A 19440-nucleotide genomic window follows, 5' to 3' on the forward strand; every position below is an offset into this window, starting at 1 on the left:
GCAAAAAATTTAAAGAACAACAAATGGGAAACAGAATAATCTACCAAGAAAAGAAAATTCTCCAAGGTAAAATACAGAAAATATTCAAAAACAGCAGAATAACAAAGGTGATATTACTAAAACAATTCTCAAAACAATATGAATTAGACATAAGAAGGAAAAAATAGGCATCTGGAATATAATCCACTAAATTTGCCTTACAGATAATGTAATACAGAGATTAGTCAATACAGGAGACCAGAAGAGTTTTAGAATCACATTTTCCTAATAAGTCCTCTTAGATGGGCTTCTTTACTACCCAGCCAATTTCATATTCCTTGATGCTGCAAGGAAAACACAGAAGCTGAGGCTGGGCACATGTGAAGGGTATGTTTAGAACTGTAAAGATACCTATTAATTAGTTGCCCTACCCCATGGAGAAGCAGTAATTTCTAACATGATATGTGGAAGAATATTTTTTTTTCCTTACCCTCTGAGCTTTTGCAAGTTCTTCTTTTAATCTTTCATAGCCCTTTTCTCTAACTTCAAGAACAGATGGGCTTCGTAAACGGGACAGACTATCTGTACTCAACCCAAAAATATCATCGCTGCCAGCACAAGCCTCTGTGATAGTAGCTCCCTGTAAAAACTCTCTCTCTGCATTACAGTTGTCCTTCCTTGTAGTTAATTTAGTGAACTCAGCTGCAGCTCCAGAGGTAACAGAAGATGCTGGGTCTGTAACATGAATGCTATAAAGAAAAGAAACAGTTTTCAGAAAGTATCAGCATAAGCACCAAAGAAATGGCATAAGCCATATCTCTAAAACTGCATTATCCAATTTGGTAGCTTCTGTATTTAATTAATAGCAAGTCTTCAATCATACTAGTCACATTTGAAGGGCTCAACAGCCACATGAAGCTAATAGCTTTCCTGCAGATTAACAGAGAAATAGAACATTTTTAACATTACCAAAAGTTCTACTGGATAATGTTAAGAACAGGGGTCGGCTCTATAGCCTGCAAACTAAATCAAGCCTGCCACCTGTTTTCATAAGGCACATGAGCCAAAAATGGCTTTTGCATTTTCAAATGGTTGAAAAGAACTCAAAAGAATACAATTTCATAGCATGTGAAAATTATATGAAACTCAAAATTCTGTGTCCATATAGTTTTATTGGAACACAGCCCACTCGTTCATTTACATACTGTCTATGGTGGCTTTTACACTCTATAAAGGCAGAAATGAATAGGTGGAACAGTAACTATATGTCTTACAAAGGCTAAAATATTTACTATCTGTCACTTTATATTAAGTTTTTCAACCCCTGTTCTGAAGCATTATACATCACTCTACACAGTGAAGCTGATGTTATTCAAATTTTCAAAAATAGTTACACTTAAAAGTAACTAAGCAAATTGCCCATCTTTTAAAAACTATAATCCTAAATAATCCTACCTGATACCAGATACTTCTGCACAATTTAAACGTCTGGGGGATGAATATACAGGTTGTGTAGGAAGATCAGAAACATCCAATGCATTAGCCTGGATAGAAGAGCATAAAGCTGAAGGATGTGGCCGGTAGATGACACTTGGTGAGGTAGTCTGCTCCTGAGTTCCTGATTCATACACACTAAGAAGGTCTGGTGAAGTAGGTGAAGCAAGGTTTACTTCATGGAAGCCTTCCAAGGGGTCATTAGCCATAGCAAAAGCCTCATCATAAGATAACCTATTAAAACAAAAAGCAGATTGTTATTTTTGATGCTGATATTTAAAACTAAATTAAGATGCATAAATTATGTGTTTATAGTCCATAATAAAGTAAAAACTTAAGAGAGACTAAAGAAGAAAGACCTACAATCACTTAATACTTAATGACCTTAGAGTATACATACTACCAAAGGTAAACCACCTGATTTGGAAGAAACTTGAAAATGGTAACTAATATTGCTAAAGTAAATACACTTGATAAGTAAGTATGAAGAATACATAAAAATCTGCTTGATATTTTTTCTAACCAAGGTCACAGAAAGTTAAAAAGGCAGTAAAGATACACACAATCAATCAATCAATCTCTCTCTCTCTCTCTCTCTCTCTCTCTCTCTAAATTTACCTACATATTACAGAGCTCCTATACGCTCATTCACTCATATTATCAAACTGTTGACATTTTTGGACCATTTGAGAATGTTTCAGATGGATACCCATAAACCCTTAAATATCTCAGTATATATAAAACTGTATCCCAAGTACAAGGCCAATCTCCTACATAATCACATAATCATCATCAAAATCTGAATATTAACTCTGATCAAATTAACATCTTATGGGCAGACCTCAATCAAATTTTACTGATTGACTCAACAATGTCCTAAATAGAACCAGGATCCAATCCTGGATAATGTGTTCCATTTCCCTAAACCTAAAATTTCTTCTCTGATGGAATGAGAATGAGGACAAAAAAATTTCCTCCAATGTTCTGCTTGTTGTGAGGATTAAAGGAAACAATCCATTAAAGTGCTTAGTAGAATACTACATGCCTGGCACACAGCACGACCTAAATAAATATTGTTATAATAGCCACTAACAATAACAAGTATATGTAGGTTCTCTGTTAACAAAAATATTTTATAAAACTACCCAATTACATTACAAAGTTTACACGAAAACTAAGACATATCCACTCAACTTTTTCATTCCAAGATTCTGTAAACCCTTTAGTTTCCACTGTCTACAGAATAAAGTCTAAACTTACTAGCCTGAAAAGTAAATTCCTCTACAATCTAAACCCAACTTCTACTACAGTTGTACTTTGATAATCATGAATTATACTTCCCAGAACTTTAAAGTTCCCAAATACAAGCATCAGTAGAGTATATAATTTCTTCCATGTTAAAATACAAAAACATGTTAAACTAAATGAAAAATTTAACTCTCATATCTCCAATAAAATGTTTAAAATCTCAAGTAGAGAATAAAAAGGTTTCAGTGAAGTTGAGAAAGAGGTGACTCAATATTTATATATTTTCTCAAAAGTACAGATTACTACATGACAGATCTCTAGGACATACATGAATGACCAAAATTGTTGGTTTGGCATCTACAAATGCCATTTTCAAATGCAATAAACTATTAATTACAAATGGTAATTTCAGTCCTCAAAATGTTAAGTAACCCTTGTTTCCTCATGCAAAATATCCACTATGTCAAATCATAACTCAGATTAGCAAGGAATTTAAAGTGTTTAATACTCCATTATAATTTATTTTCACCCAAAATAAATAAATTTCACCTTTATTCATAATTACACATACCCCAAGGAAAATCTATATTTCTTTTCACTTGAATATTAAATCATTAATCAGTTCATTTTAAGGTAGAACCCCTTTGCAATGTTTTCATTCAATTGACATTTTTATCAGTAACTATTTGTGACACTTCCTTTCCTTTATCCCAAATACTTTGGTGGGGAGTGGCAGGGGGACTAGAGATTGAACCCAGGATCTTTACCACTGAGCCACATCCTCAGTCCTTTTTCTTGAGACAGGTTCTTGCCAAGTTGCTGAGAGTCTTAGTAAATTGCCAAGGCTGGCCTTAAATTTTCAATCCTCCTGTCTCAGCCTCCCAAGTCTCTAGAGAGGCTGCATGTGCCACTGTGCCCAGCTATCCCATATACTTCTAATTCACCTATCTATACCTTGAAGATTTAACTGAATCATAGGGTTCTGGAAATGAAAAATTATATAAATCCTGAGAAAATGTGATAATAACTAGCAAAATGGCATATTCAGTTAGTGCATGGCCCATCTTGCCACTCTTAAAGCTTTATCCTCCAAAAAAAAAATGCATACTCATAAGGCTAACAGCATTATTTGCAAGAGCAAAAGACTATTTTATTGAACCAGGGTACATTCTCATAATGAAGCACTATATAGCTATAGAAAAATAAATAATATCTACACACTGCTATGAAGAGACCCTGAAGATATTCTGATAAATTTTTTTAAAGGATAAGTACCTAGGTATTATAATCTACTTTTTATCTAGGAAAGGAGAATAAAAGTACAATTTATTTATATATTTATAAATGTACACAAAATGTATATGATATATATTTGTATGTATATATGTTTACATTGTAGAAATGGAAGGGCAAACCAAACACTAATAAAAAATAGTTATCTATAGGAGGAAGAAAACAGGTAGGAGTGAACAGGCATGAAATCTAGATCTTTCTGACTGTACCTTGCTTGACAGATTTGAACTGAACTTACAATCATAAAAATAATAAAACAAGATTAAATTTTAAGAGTCCCTAAAAATAGAAGAAACCTAACTATATATTGAGGTGATACCTTAACCATATACAAAAGAATTATTTCATATTATTTTAAAACACAGTAATATAAGTGTAAAACTCTAATGGAATGTTTATGGACAAAAGGAAGTGGAAAAAACTCAAACTATTTTCAGTGATGAGTGGTAACATTGGTACTGTTATTCTGAAACTATTACACATATAAGATGAAGCAAATGTTTTGTTAATGTCACTTGGAGCTAAGATTTTTTAGCATCTGAGAAAAAAGGACACAAGTATAAAATCAAAGAAGTTAAAAATCTCATAGCTCTAAATTTGAATCAAAAATAGCAGAAAAACTTTCTACTAAAAAATAGTCCCATCTTTATATCTGATGAAAAAGTACAGCAACACTGACCAACTCAGTAGCACTGGGTACCCACATGCTCAGAGAAATACCATTTTCTATTAAACAAACAAACAACAACAAAAAAAAAAACATAAACAAGAGCTCCTTGGAAAAACAGCTGATTACAAGCCTGGGGCAGTAACCTACAAAAGGACCCTAGAACATCTTCTTACACTAGAAAGCAAAAAAGTTATCAAAAATTACTGGAATAATATAAGGACTCCCACTAACCAAAGATGGGACATCTGAACATCAAAAAGGAGAACATCTTCAAAGAACTGAAATTCAAAATATTTTTAAGTCCATGAGTTCATAATGATACTAAAAATAAAACAAACAAACAAACAAAAAAACCCTCACTGGTCTCCTTTGATCACTGCTATGGAACCAATTCACTATTTTCAAAATTGGTAAATAAAAGGAAAGAATGATGTATTTATCCCTACCTTCCTGTATATCAAGGAGCTAAACAGTTTGTGAGAAAAAAAAAGAAAAAAATCTATTTCCAAACATACCTTCACAATTCTAATGAAATAATTAGTAATAGCTATTAAAACCATAACAGAAAAGGCTGTTTGAAGAATTTTATAGTTAATGAATCAGAATGACAGTACTGAGCACATCTTATCACAAAAAGGGAGGGAACCAGATGCTGTGTATTATGTGGTAAATAAGAAATGAATACCACTACCATTCACAAAACATTACCCCAAGGAAAAAAAGACCCCCAAAACAATCAAGCCTCTACATCTTCATCAGTTTGTAATGAATACAGAAGAAAAGGGAACATATTAAATAATATTGTAGGGCCCAAAGCAGAAAAATCCAGACTTTGGTAAATTCTCAGGGACAAACTATCTGTTTTTTGGTTTTTGTTTTGTTTTGTTGTGTGTGTGTGTGTGTGTGTGTGTGTGTGTGTGTATGTGTGTGTCTTAATATTTTTTAATTGTTGATGTACCTTTTTAAAAATTTATTTCTATATGGTGCTGAGGATCCAACCCAGTGTCTCATACATGCTAGGCAAGCACTCTACCACAAGCCACAACCCTAGCCCCAAACTACCTGGTTTTGTCAGGGGGAAAAAAAAAAAAAACTATTAAAAGAGGGTGTGGAGTAGATAAGGAGAGAAAATTGGTTAATTTTAAAAAGAGATACAAGAGACATAACTATAATGTATAGACTCTGGATTCTTATTTGAGTAAACTAGCAGTACAAACAAATGATATTATTAGGAATTATGGTTTTGTTTTTAAAAATCCTTGTTTTTTTAAAAGATATACACTAAAGTATTTATATATGAAGTAAGATTACTTGGTTTATTTGTTCAAAATAATCGAGGGGAAGCAGGGACTGGAGGTGCACCTCAGTGGTAGGTGCATGCTTTCACGCAGAGGCTATGGGTTCTATTTCCAGCACAGCAAAAGGAGACTGAGAGCAGAAAACTACAAAAGGGCCCAGGAGGAGATGGAGGAATTGGGGAGCTGAGCCATCCAACTACCAGTCCCAGTCACACAGAAAGACAAAGTGGCTTCTCTCATGATAATAACAGCTGATTTTACTGAGGATTTATTAAATATTAGGTATCGTTTCAGTGCACTTCTGGGATATTTCAGTGGATTCTGTCTGGATCTCCAAAGTCCAAATCCTTAACCACTAGAACTATTTCCCATTCCACTACTAAACTATTCTAGTAGAAGTGTTTCTTTTTATGTGGAATTATAATCCATCATCCCTGAAACACCAATCCTATTTTTCCTATACATAAATACAATATTTCAGCCATTCCTTTTAACAAGTATTTACTGAAGACCTACTACATACCAGGCTCTGGAGGGGAAAATTTTTTCTTTAATCAATCCTCCTCAAATAGCTTCAATACAGCAAGAAAGACTGACAAGTAGAAGCAATAATAATGTGATAAGTGCCTCAGAAGATGCAAAAGGTACGAAGAAATCACACAGGAGAGACAAATAAATCATAGGCAAAGAACTCCCAGAAAAAAAGAAAAATCAAAGAAAAGTCCTTAACAAAAAGTAGGAAATATTGAAAAAGACAAAGCTCTTGGAAGCATTTTCCAAGTATGCCTAAGTATAAAAACAACACATTTATGGAAATAATGAATATTCCATAAGATGAAGCACAGACTATGAATACAAGAGATAAGACTCCAAGAGAGGTAGGTTTGAATCCTGCTTCTGTCAAATTACTGGGGCAACCTGTGTCTAAGTTCTCATCAGGAAATCTGCATCTTGGTTTTCTAGCTCAAAGGATAAATGAAGAGAGAATGCTTTTAGCATTTGGACAGCACCTCTTAGCTGAGCTTCTACCTACAATGCCTCTATTCTAGGGGATACATTTCAACATTGTTTATATTCCAGTCACTTGTGGAAAGATTCTTTTCAAATTAAAGTTAGCCTCTCATTCAAGTCTGTGAAATTCCTAGAAAATGTAATTTAGCTGGCAATGAGCTGCCAATCTCACTGATCTGAAAGTCTTTAGCTCTCTGAAATCTATGGACATGTTAAGATCAATTTCACTTTGTCTTTATGAGTAAAATAAGCTACTATTTTTAAGTAATAGTACTCTTTGCAGTAAGCAATGAGTGATTCAAAAAGAATTAATTTCAATTGGAGATTATCCCAATTCATAAATTAAACTTGGCAAGGATAAGTCTATTGGACAACCAATAGGTGAAAAAGATGACCACATTAAATTCTTACAGATTAATCACCAACACAACTTGTCTTGCCTTATTACTGTAACAAAGCTGATTTCCACTCATAAGGAAAAAACTGATCAAAACAATGCCACTGTTTTCTAATATGTATTTCATGTTATTTTTTTCTCCCAGAAATCAGTATTCTCATGGCAAAAATAACAATCTTTGCTGAAGGTTCACTATGTGTCAAGAAGTAGTGATATGAATTTTACATATATTTTAACATATATTAAGTAAATGCGTAGAAAAGTCTTAATATATCTATCTCAGCATATTATCTAACACTAATCTAGTTAAAACTTTTAAATTATCTACTCCTAATATTATTATATAAGTAGTCTAAATGGATAAATTAAATTTATTTTCCCACAAAAAGCACATTCCTCTTATTTAATTTACCTTTGATAAGTGGGAAACACAGAATTTATGTCTAGGGGAAAAAATCAAAGCTGTGATTTTTATTTTTTCCCAAGCCAATTTAATATATCTGAAAATTAAACAATCTGAATTCTGTACTTACTAAAATTATTCAAAGTACTACAATATCGAAAGTAAATCATTTCCAACACAAGAGGTTATATAGAATCACAAATGAATTAGAAACACCAGTAACTAAAGAAGAAAGCTAAGGTTCTGGTTTTGACCATGCTCTAAATTATTCCTAGGAACTTGGGCAGTCATTTACCTTCTCTAAACATATATATATATATATATGGTGATGGAATTGGACCCAATGCTTCTGTTGGGATGAAGTGGTGAGTGTACCCCTCTATTAAAAGGAAGGCCAGGGTTTGACTTCCCAATGGTATTTGCTACCTCACCAAAAAAGCTTATACTCTGGAATCTGGCTCAAATCCTAGCTTGACCAGTTACAAATAACATAACCCCAGAATCTAATTTTCAACTTCTCATCTGAAAGCTGGATAGAACAACTATACCTACTCATAAAGTTGAAATGAGAATTAAGTTTGACAATACACATAAAGGGCTTAGCATTATATCTGACACCTATCAATTAAAATTAGTTTTTATAATAAAAAATAGAATTTTTATAAAGATCTGTAAAGCATTATTTAATGGCTATTTGCCAAATATTTTTATCACAATGTATCGGTACAAACATCATCAATAAGGAGAAAAAAGGAATGGTTGTTTGGTTGTTTAAATACAATATTAAAAATTAAAAGTTTATTATTCTGAAATATTCCTCCTTAACAAAGCAAACATCTATATATTATACTACATATGTAGAATGCTTTACTTTTACTGTCACAAAAATAAAAAATATTCAAAGGTAGATTAAAAGAAAAGTTTAAAGATTACATAAGTATTATTTTCATCTTTCAATTTATTCACAGACTGTTGGGGGATGTAGGAGGTAGGGGACTAGGAGGAAAGTCCAGATACATTTTAATTACCAAATAACATCCTAAATTTAATATGAATTATGGAAGAAACACCTCCTGGCATTAAAAATTAGATTGCTACTTCAAAAGTGTCTAATGAATTAAAGCATTAAAAATTTCATTAATTAGTTCACTTGTTTAAAAACACTATCTATATTTATCAAATACATTTATTTTATGGCATATATATTATCAAATATTCTTGTTAGAATGGAAGGATGATCGACAGGTTCAACTCCTGAGAGCAACTCCAACACTAAGATTAAAATTCAGTCCTACATTGGCAGGTAAATGGATGGAGTTGGAGAATATTATTCTAAGCAAAGTAAGACAATCCCAAAAAACTAATGTTTTCTCTGACTAATGAATGCTGATTGAGGGGTGGGGGTATTGGAAGAATGAAGGAACTTTAGACTGACAAAGGGGTGGAGATGGCTGTGGGGGTAGGAAAGATGGTGGAACGAGATGGACATCATTACTCTAAGTATATGCACGATTGCACAAATGGTGCGCGTCTTTACATTGTGTACAACCAGAGAATTGAAATGTACATTTGTGTTTGACAAAATGCATTCTGCTGTCATGTACAACTAAGTAGAATAAAAATAATAAAAAATAAATAAAATCCAGCCCTAAATTCTAATAATGAACTAAAGAGATGGCACATAACCTATTGTGAACCACTGAATGATTACCCTGAGGGTATGGGGAAAGAAGGAAGGAAAGGAATGTTTTAAGGAGAAGTAAAATGTACATGAGACTCCCAGGAAAAAGTCAGGCTGGAGAGGCAGCTAAGTGACAGACCATTAAAACCCTGATTTAATATAGAAAATGTTGCCTGGAATTTATCATGAAGAGATGATCACATCCTTATGTTAGAAAGTATAGGTATATTGTAATATAATCAGAAAAAAATGACTCCCAAGGCAAAAAGGGCTTTAGCTACAGAGTAAAAACTAGAGAGAATTGTTAATGCAACAGGTTACACAAGAAATTAAGAAGGTTTGATCTAATGCCACAGTAAGTAATACCCTGGGAATGGTGGGGGAGGAATATAAATCTATAGAAAGGTTCAGAACAAAAGTTTCATTTCTATCTGTACACACACACACACACACACACACACACACACCTAGTTAATTCTCACAGCATTCCTTTGAAATGGTTCTTATCCCTGTTTTATGGAGGCTCATAGAGATTAATTTAGTCAAGATCAAACAGCCAATAAATAAAAGGCAGGATTCAAGCCTGGTGTGACTGACTTCAACATCTGACTGCACTACATCTAAGATAAACTAGGACAAACTTGCGGGGTGGGAGCAGTGACAGATAAAGGTTAGATGAAGACAAAGAATCTTTAAGTAGGTCTCATTCGTATCAACCATAAAAAGTAAAAATCCAAAGGGAAGTACTATTTAATCTCTGAACATTTTTCTTTGAGGAAAAAAAAAACCTGAAATCTCTAATGTACTGTTCTTGAACTAGATATCTGCTATTTCACTGTGTCCTTTCTGTTCTTTTCCTCTAAGTTATTGTTTTTGCTATCATTATGTCCTCTCTATTTTGACTGTATGTTGAGATTTGAAATATTTATTCAGGTCCTTATTGGACTTAGAAAAACACATAAATCAAAATACATAGAAGCTCAATTTTACCAAATAATCTTATCTCTATGTATTTTTTAAAAAAAAAGTGTGAATGGAATATTATTCAGCCATAAAAGAGAATAAAATCCTGTTACTTATGGTAACATGGCTGGAACTGGAGGTCATCATAAATCACATGGCAAGAACTGAAGGTCATCATAAGAAAGTCAGGTACAGAAAGATGTGATATGTTCACACTTAGATGTGGAAGATTAAAAAGTTGATCTCAGAAAAGTAGAAGTAGACAAATGATTACCAGAGTCCAGAAAGGGTCGGGGTAAGGTTAACAAGGATGAGAAAGGACAATTTATGGGTATAGGGATACAACTTAAAAAAAGGAATAAAGTCAGGCACAGTGGTGCAACCTGCCTGTAATACCAGCAATTCGGTAAGCTGACGCAGGAAGATCTCGAGTTCGAGATCAGCCTCAGTAACTTACTGAGACCCTGTCTCTAAATAAAAAATAAAAAGGGCTGGGAATGTGGCTCAGTGGTTAAGTGCCAATAGGTTCAATCCCTGGTACCAAAAAAAAAAAAAAAAAAAAAAAANTTTGAACAACCCACAATAAAAAATTCAAAAAAAAAAAAAAAAAAGAATAACTTTTAATGTTCTATAGCACAGTAAGGTAACTACAATCAACAAGCAATCAACAACAATTAAGTATATTTCTAAATAACCCGTAGAATCTGGACATTCCCAACACAAATGATAAATGTTTGAGGAAATGGATGTGCCATTTCTGATCATTACACACTGCATTTATGTATTGAAATACCACACTGTACCCAATAAATATGTATTATGTATCAATATTTTTAATGAAAAAAAGGCATTTTTCTATTTTAATGAAAAAGGCATCTTTCTATTTTTATTAAAACAGACCACTTGAATGTATTCTTGACATGTTTAGTGATATTAGTTATTGCAGAGGCTTATATTCAGGGTTTTCAGAAAATGCTCTGAACTTTCTGGCTACTAACAGCATATTGTTTATACTATTTAATTACAAATCTTTGGAAAATAAATATAAAAAATTATTCCCTTAAAAAAAAAAAAAACTTTTTCAGTACTGAGATTGAACCCAGGGTTTCACGCATGGCAGGCAGGCACTCTACATCAAGCTACAACCCAAGTCCTCTAAATTTCTTCCTAATAATGGAAGCCTTATTCTGTACATAAAAGAATATTTGTCAATACACATTCAATATGCACTGATTTGATAAATATACAAGAGTCTTTTAGAGAGGGAAGCAGTAAAGAGTGGAGACAGCTATTCCAGGCTACCTTTGTTGAAAAAGGTAAGAGATAAAATGATAAGAGCCTAAGATAGCATCAAGACTGGAGAAACTGCATTTTTAAAGTTTGAAGAAACTAAGCATTATCTCAGACTAGCTTCATTAAACTTTCCCTCTAATTCAGATTCAATCATAAACTAGATGTATGAACTTGGGCAAGTCACTTAATGTCTCTAACCCTTAGTGATAATGTCTCTCCTGTATATATTTAAGAAAATCAAAAGGCTTAGTTATAAACATAAAAATGTCTTACAGACTGTAAAATAGAATATAAATGAAATATTTATAAAAATCTAAGAATTAAGTGATGGGAAAATAGCAAAAATATACTGATAGTATATTATCTTATAAATCATTAAGTATATTATCTTACAGATTATTATTTGTGATAAAACCGAAGGGGGAAAACTAGTCTTTCTGAGGTAAACATAGGAAATATGATACTCCTCCCAACAGTGAATCAATACACATTTACTCATTGTTTTTCAAACCTATTCTGGTTGTCCTTTTACACTTTATCCCCATATGTCAACAAGGTGCCCCCAAAATGATACTCAATACTATTACTTTTATCTGGACAGATCAAAAAATAATTCATTTACTTAACTGGTTCTAAGCTATCATTTGCATGCTCCTTCATGTATCTAGGGCACTTTGATCTTCCTGAATAGAATGTTTACTAGATTGTCAGTTTCTGTGTGTATATGTTCACATCCACTAGCAGAATTTCATCAACTTCCACTATGATTAGATTTACAATCCTGTGTTAACTACAAGTAACAAATCTCTCATAAACTTGAATTATTTCAACAATTCTTTTTTTTTCCTCTTGTAAGTAATCTTGGTTTATGTCTATAGCTATTTAGTTTTGTATTGCCAATATTCTAAAATAAAGACTACTTTTTCACTTTTTTTAACTAAGACTATATACAATTTAAGCTTATGAAACTATCTTGCTCAGTTTTATAATTAAAAGAAAAATCAGAAGGAAAAATAGAGATAATAAGATAATGCAACCTGTTTTAAGTATTTCCCTCTTCCTTTCTTTAGTCCCCTCAATTCTCACTCTGAATGATCTAGATATATTTCAGTGATCATCAGAAACACAGCACAGATCTTTGGGTATCAAGCCCAATGCTAAAGTTACAAAACAGATGGAGATAACTTAAACCCTGCCCTCCAAGCACTGGCAGACTATAGAGATCACCTGTCAAACACCATTCTAGTGTGCTAGAAGCAGTTACAAATACAGCACAAATACCAAAACTAATAAATAGCAAAATATAAGCATGTACTCAAAATTATGGAAGCATAAAGGGAAAAATTAAAAAGTACTACCTGTATAGCTAAAGATGGTACCAAAAAAAAAAAAAAAAGGGGGAGAAACTAGCTAGAAAGAATTTTTCAAAAACTCAAGACATTTCATTTTTAGGATATCAAGTGTACAGTAAATGAATTATTGTCCTTTGTTGAACTGCATTTTAACCAGAATTATACTGGACAAAAGTTTAGTTTGAAAATTAATACACCTTCAGAACATCCTTAAAACTTTCCCTCATTACCTCAACACACAAATGTCTCTACCTACTATTTATCCTGCCTTCTTTCCCAACTAGTCTTGCTTTCTTATTTGGCACTCATTAAAACAAACCTATAGCTCTCTATAACTATCTATCCATATGTATATATGACATAAATATATATGCATCCAAATTTTGAGAAGCCTATAAAAGATATGGGAATGATTATATTCCACCTACTTTCCAGACTCTCTATGAATATTTTCCTTCAACCCCCACTGACTTGCGGAATAGATGCTCAATGAATATTTGATTAAAAAACCTCTGGTGACATGAGAATTACATATTACACTAATAAGCATCTCATAAAAGCTATATTAAAAACAGTTCTTCAGTATTACAACACATGATATGGGAGAATGATTAAAAGCAAACAATTTTTCAGTCTTACAACTAAACCCAAAGAAGTGATGGAGTATAGTGAATAACAGTAATGGTACTGGAGACAACCAGCTGAATTCTAATCTAGGTCTATGATATAATTATCCACGTAATCTTAGGCACAGTTTATATACCCTCTCAGTGTCTGTTTCTCAATTATAAAAGTGACATAAAATATTACCTATCTCCTAACTCACTGTGAGAGTAAACAGGTTAGTATAGTGAGTATACCAGGACTTAGCACATGAGAAACACTAGACTTGAGTCAACAGTGTAGCAGCAGTGGTGCCACTATCATCAGAATCCTTGGGTATTTTAAAAATAGAAATAAAAATAACAACACCTTTCATTCATTGCCTCCTTATAGATACAAAGCTCTTTTTCCACAGGTGCAGACCAGTAACATAAGGAACTAAAAGTTCCACTTTGAGCACATAATTTTTCATCTTGGTTTTGCCATCAGCCAGTGATATGATCAATGACAACTAAATAACTATAGGCAAGTTATTTCAACACTCTACACTTTAATTTCCTAATTCCCAAAATTTAATAAACCACCTATATCCCAGGAATGTCCTGAGAAATAAATATCAAACACATGCTCAGCATTCTGCCAAGCTAATGTCTGTTCCTTCTTTCCCACATTTCACAAGGAATATCCCAATAAATCCTCACACCACCATTATGAAGTTCATATTAGACAGTAAACATTAAAACTGCCAAACACTGGCAATTTCATATGTTTCAACCTGGCACTATTACAAATGGAGAAAATAACCTCATAGAGATTGAATGATTTACTAAACATTATATGCTTAGTGATGGTTAAATAATTTTTCATTAGGCCAACCTCACTAATTTTTTCAGAGAGAGACACTGACAAAGGGAGAAAATGTATACTAACCACTATAATACATGCAAAGCTAACATAACCCACAAATTTTTGTTCTACCATATTAAAAATGAGAAATGAACTATTTCTAAAATCTTTTCAATTACAAAATTATTTGTAGAGCATCTATGTGTGTGTTGGAGGTAACAGATTTAGAGAAAATCAGCAGTAAGGTATATTAAAGGAAGTATGTGTGTAACTACACTAATTCAAAGGGTGCAATTGGATCTAATTAGAAACCTCACTAATTAGAAACTCCATGAAGCAAGTGAACATCAAATAACCATCTTGATGGAAGGTTAGATGTATTCAATACATCACAGAGCAGGTGGTTAATGAAACACAAAAGGAAGAGTTACATCAAACACTTTGGTTCACAAGAGTATGTATTCACTAATACATAACATTATTGTACTAGAAAAATGTAAAAACTTCCTCTAATAGTAAGAAATACACTATTGTAGTAAAATTATGTAACTGTTGACTTTATTTCTATAAATTCTACAAAGGTTTTAGAATTAGATCACATAAACCAGATTCGGAATACAATTTCTGTCCAAACATGAAAAGTCCTATAAAAATGCACAGTATTAGTAAATAAATAGCAAATGTTAATAGAACAAGGCCCCATAAAACTGGTGAAATATTTAACAGTATCAAATATTTACTCTGATTATCTACAAACCTATTCTGCATCTTTTCTCCTTGATTCGTCATTCACCATTTTAAAAAGAAACTGCATGAATAAAACAAGGATAACTAGCAGAAACTAGGTCTTTCAACAGATTTACAATGGTACAGTTTTGTTTAAATCCTCTTATCGGTCTCTCCTCCAATTATGCAATCATTTCACAGCAAAAGATTGCATGGCTCTTTCCACACACTGAAAGGAAGGAGGTTGGGGAAAACAGTGGAGTGTTTAACAGGTAGCCCGGGAACAGGCAACATTTCCGTGATATTAAATTGTCTTTCGGGAATCGATATTAACTCAGCGCCTCTTGGTTTTCAAGACCTTATCCTTTTGCCATTACAGATACTGTTTTAATCCCCGTAACAACTGGAAACTCTTCACTTGCTGCAAAGTCCATCTAGCAACATCACCTCTCCTCCCACTAAACTGGCTTTTCCGCGGGCAGTGGGGGCGAGCTGTCAAAACTAGGAGGGCAGTGTCCTTACAACTACATCTGGGCAGCTCGTCTCAATTCCCCAGAAAAGTGAGGCTGAGCTGAGCTCCCTGCTAAGGCGGGACTCCACCGGGTTTCGTCGAAACCTCCCGAGGGTGACCTCTACGCCTCGACACCGTGCCTCGCAAGTTTTTTACTAAGACGGGGGCATGGTAGAACCCTCGCTGCACAACCACTGGTTCATTCCACACCAGCTGCCGCGCGGCGTCGCGTGATGCGACCCGCTTCCGACTAGTTCGGGAACTGTCTTTTCACCGGCTCCGCGACAGCAAGAAGGGCTGCTCCCGCCCGCCGACAGGTAACTAGGTTCCGGGCTCTCAGCCTCTGGCGCTCGGGACCGCGCAGTTAATGAGTAATGCGCCCGAGTCTAGGAGCAGGGGAGAGCCGCACCCCGACGTCCAGCCGCTGCTCAGGGGGAGGCCGGCCGACCAAGCCCCCAATCCCGCTGCTGGGGTGGGAAGGTCCTACGGCCCTCGTGCCCAGGCGAGGAGGCGCTCGCCCGGCCAGGGCAGCAGGGCCGTGTACCCGCGCCCTCCGCCGCGCTGGCACCTGCACCTGCAGCGGTCGCCCCTCCCGGCCGGCTCGCGGGAGGAGGTGCGCGGGCGCCGAGGGGGGCGGTGCTCCACGCCCCGGGCCTCTCCCTCCCGCGGCCGCACTCACCTGACGAACCCACGGCGGCCGCTGCCCGTGCTCAGGGGCGTTCGCAGAGCTGTAGGGAGCGCGCCGGGAGGCAACAAGAAGCCGAGAGGGAAGGCGGGCCAACGCCGCTACACCCCGCGGCGGCGGGCGCTCTGCGTTGGGTGCCGCCGAGGGAGCGCGGGACTGCGCCTGCGCCGGGAGCGGGACCGGGAGCGGGGAGCGGCCGGTCCCCCGGGAAGGAAGGCGGGGCTGGGGCGGGGAGGGGCGGGGCGTGGGGCCTCGGGGGCGACGCGCTTCCGCGCCCCCTGGCGCCAGGCGGGCTCGTCGCAGGTTCCCCGGCACTGGCCCAGGTGCCTCCGCAGGCGGTTTCCCTGGGAACGACCGCCAGATACCCTGCGGGATGTTTCCCGAAGGAAGAGGCGACCTCTGGGTAACTTCCAGCGTGTTGGGCTCGTTAGGAGTCGGAAGAAGCACCTTCACTGTGAGTTGAGTACTGCTGGAATCAACCTAAGACTTGGCTCCCATACACACCTTTTAACGGGCGTGGGGGGAGGGAATCCTGACAGAACCCAGAACCCACATCCCCTCGTTCCAGCCGCTTCCAGAGTATTCGAGAACGTCGTTTCTGTGCCAGCCTTCTCTCTCTTGGGTGAACTGTTTTATTAAACTTCCACCCTACTTTAAGAACTCCAAGTGGGAAAAGTGAAAATACAGACAAGAACCAAGCTTTTAAAAGTGTGACAAAAGAGAGACCGTCACCATCTGGTCTCTATGTATAAAGAAATACATACAATCCATTGATCCATATTGAACAGGACCATCATTCCGTGTATTGGTCACATTTTGAAGTAAGAAAAGGAGGTTATGTATATGGCTGTTAGAATCAGAATTTCTCGCTTTGAATCTACTACCATCACTATCCCCCTGTGATGTTGGGCAAATTAATCTCTTAATAGCCTCAATTTTCTCACTAATAAATGAGTATAATAAAAATACCTACATCCCTGGATTGCTGAGTTTAAATGATATGAAATATATTCATGTAAAACATTCAGTGTACTACACAAAGTGCTGCGTATTAGCTATTATTATTAATGACGTTACTATTATCATCTACCTACAATCCAATAAAGACCTAGGAAGTCATTTTATACTCCAGTCAAGTATATTTTTACTCCATCTGCAGTATATTACTGAAAAACTGAATTTGGGGGCCCTCATCTGAAACTGGGAATGGCTTTCTCATGCTGAAAGTGAGGCTGGAGAGGCTAATAATCCCCACCCTGAAAGGCATCAAAGATGATGGGAGTACAAATTGTCCTTGGTGCCAACACAGGCTAACTAAACCTACATCTATACATTTCCTGCCTTTTACACTTCCCTGCCTCTTCTCCTTTAAAGTCTCTGCTAATTTTCAGGGATTTCCAAGACAGAACTTTTGAAACAATTAGGTTTTGTCTATCTTCCTTCAAAGCTGGCTTTGAATAAAATGTATTTTCTTACCAAATTAACTCCAAAATTTTCTGGAGTAGCAAGCAACATGGCCTAGCTTATTTCTTTCCAAGGCAGTATTTGAGTTGCCTAGTAATATTACCAAGTCCTATGCATTCTAATGTCCAAATAATTCTTAAATTTCTCGTTTCATTCACTGCCTGCTAGTATGACCTTCCTCATTCATGGACTGTTAACTCTTCTTCCTTATATTATATGGTTGGCCATTCATTCAGCACATATTTATTGCACTCCATTTTTGTGCCTTCTGCTTGGTGTGGGGGCAAAAAATCATTACAAATAGCACCCCCTCCCATCCAAAGACTCAGAAGACAAGTATGTTAATAACAAGTGGAATGAATAAACTCAACATACAACAAACTTCTTGGGTTCCCCAGTCTTGCAATATCCTCATTATGTCACTGTCTTTGCACTTTTTCTTTTCATAAAATTATGTTCTGGTCACTGGCCTTCTCTTAGATAATTCCTGCTTATCCTTCCAGACATCAATTCCATTGTGAACCTTTTACCGTTGCTTGCCACTTAGCCCTGTCCCACCAATCCCAATATGGGCTCATTGCTCCTACCTGTGAGTCTATAACACCTGATCTCTTTTTTTTAACTTGATTAAACAATTTATTCAAGTTAATGGTAAGCAGCAAAAGTACAAGTCCATGAAAAGTTCCATATGTTACATGTTGAAACCGCTTTTCACTGTCTTTACCTGTAAGGTGTTCAAGGTGGGACTCATTCCTGAATCTTCTTTCTGGTGGTGGAATAAGGTACATACTGTTCTGGAGTGCCACTCATGTTGAACTTCTGGTTTCCAAATGAATTTATGAACAGTAGGTGGTTTTGTTGTTGGAGGATCATCAGTCATACAGTGAAGCCAATGATGCCAAAAAAATTGCTTGTTGTCCTTGTAGTATTTGTTTCCATACTTGTCTTCCCCCACTAATGTACCAATTCTCACATCATTTGCTCTGAAGAAAATTCATAAATAGCCACAGATACCATCATGGCCACTAACCTGCTGCAGCCCACACTTCAGGACCTGCAGCAACTCCATCTCACCCTGCACTTTCCATATAGAATTTTAATAGTAATTTTATTTCTCGGTTTTCCTAACAAGACTGTGAGCTTCTTGAAGACAGGCCCAAGGCCTGACTGAAGTAGTAATGGCCAATAAGTGCAGAGTGAATGAATGACATATATGCAGAGTTCACTATCTTGGTTCTACATAAGACCTAAGACATCATGCATGTTATGGTTTAGATATTAGATGTCCCGCAAAAGCTCATGTGAGAGACAATGCAAGAAAGTTTAGATGTGCAATGATTGGGTTATAAAAGCCTTAACCTAATCAGTACATAAATCTTCTGATCCAGCTAGGGATTAACTGGGTGATAACTGAAGGCAGGTAGGGTAGGTAGGGTGTGGCTGGAGGATGTGGATAATTGGGGATATATTTTGTCCTTGGTAAAGTGATGTCTTTCTTTCCCCTCTCCCTTCTCCCCTCTCCC

At 36.0% G+C, this 19440-nt stretch overlaps 1 protein-coding gene and 1 pseudogene across 4 annotated transcripts in view; both read right to left on the minus strand.

Annotated features, from left to right (window-relative positions):
- LOC107140063 (RAB3A interacting protein) overlaps positions 1–16594 on the minus strand; it is a 54209-nt gene extending 37615 nt beyond the window's left edge. For 2 of the 4 annotated variants that reach the window (XM_048805197.1, XM_048805193.1), the window contains exons 1-2: positions 1435–1707; positions 470–728 (exon numbers count right to left, since the gene is read on the minus strand). In XM_048805197.1, coding sequence (XP_048661154.1) covers positions 470–728; positions 1435–1682 — 507 coding nt within the window. In that variant the 5' untranslated portion in view covers positions 1683–1707. Of the gene's footprint in view, positions 1–469; positions 729–1434; positions 1708–16447 lie in introns of those variants that run through there. The other 2 variants (XM_015483019.2, XM_015483021.2) reach the window with 2 other exon arrangements.
- Positions 16595–18793: 2199 nt separating this feature from the next.
- On the minus strand, positions 18794–18986 carry LOC107139812 (annotated as a pseudogene).
- Between the last annotated feature and the right edge of the window lie 454 nt (positions 18987–19440).

The sequence above is a fragment of the Marmota marmota genome, unplaced genomic scaffold, assembly GCF_001458135.2.
Source record: "Marmota marmota marmota unplaced genomic scaffold, marMar, whole genome shotgun sequence".
Lineage (NCBI taxonomy): Eukaryota > Metazoa > Chordata > Mammalia > Rodentia > Sciuridae > Marmota > Marmota marmota.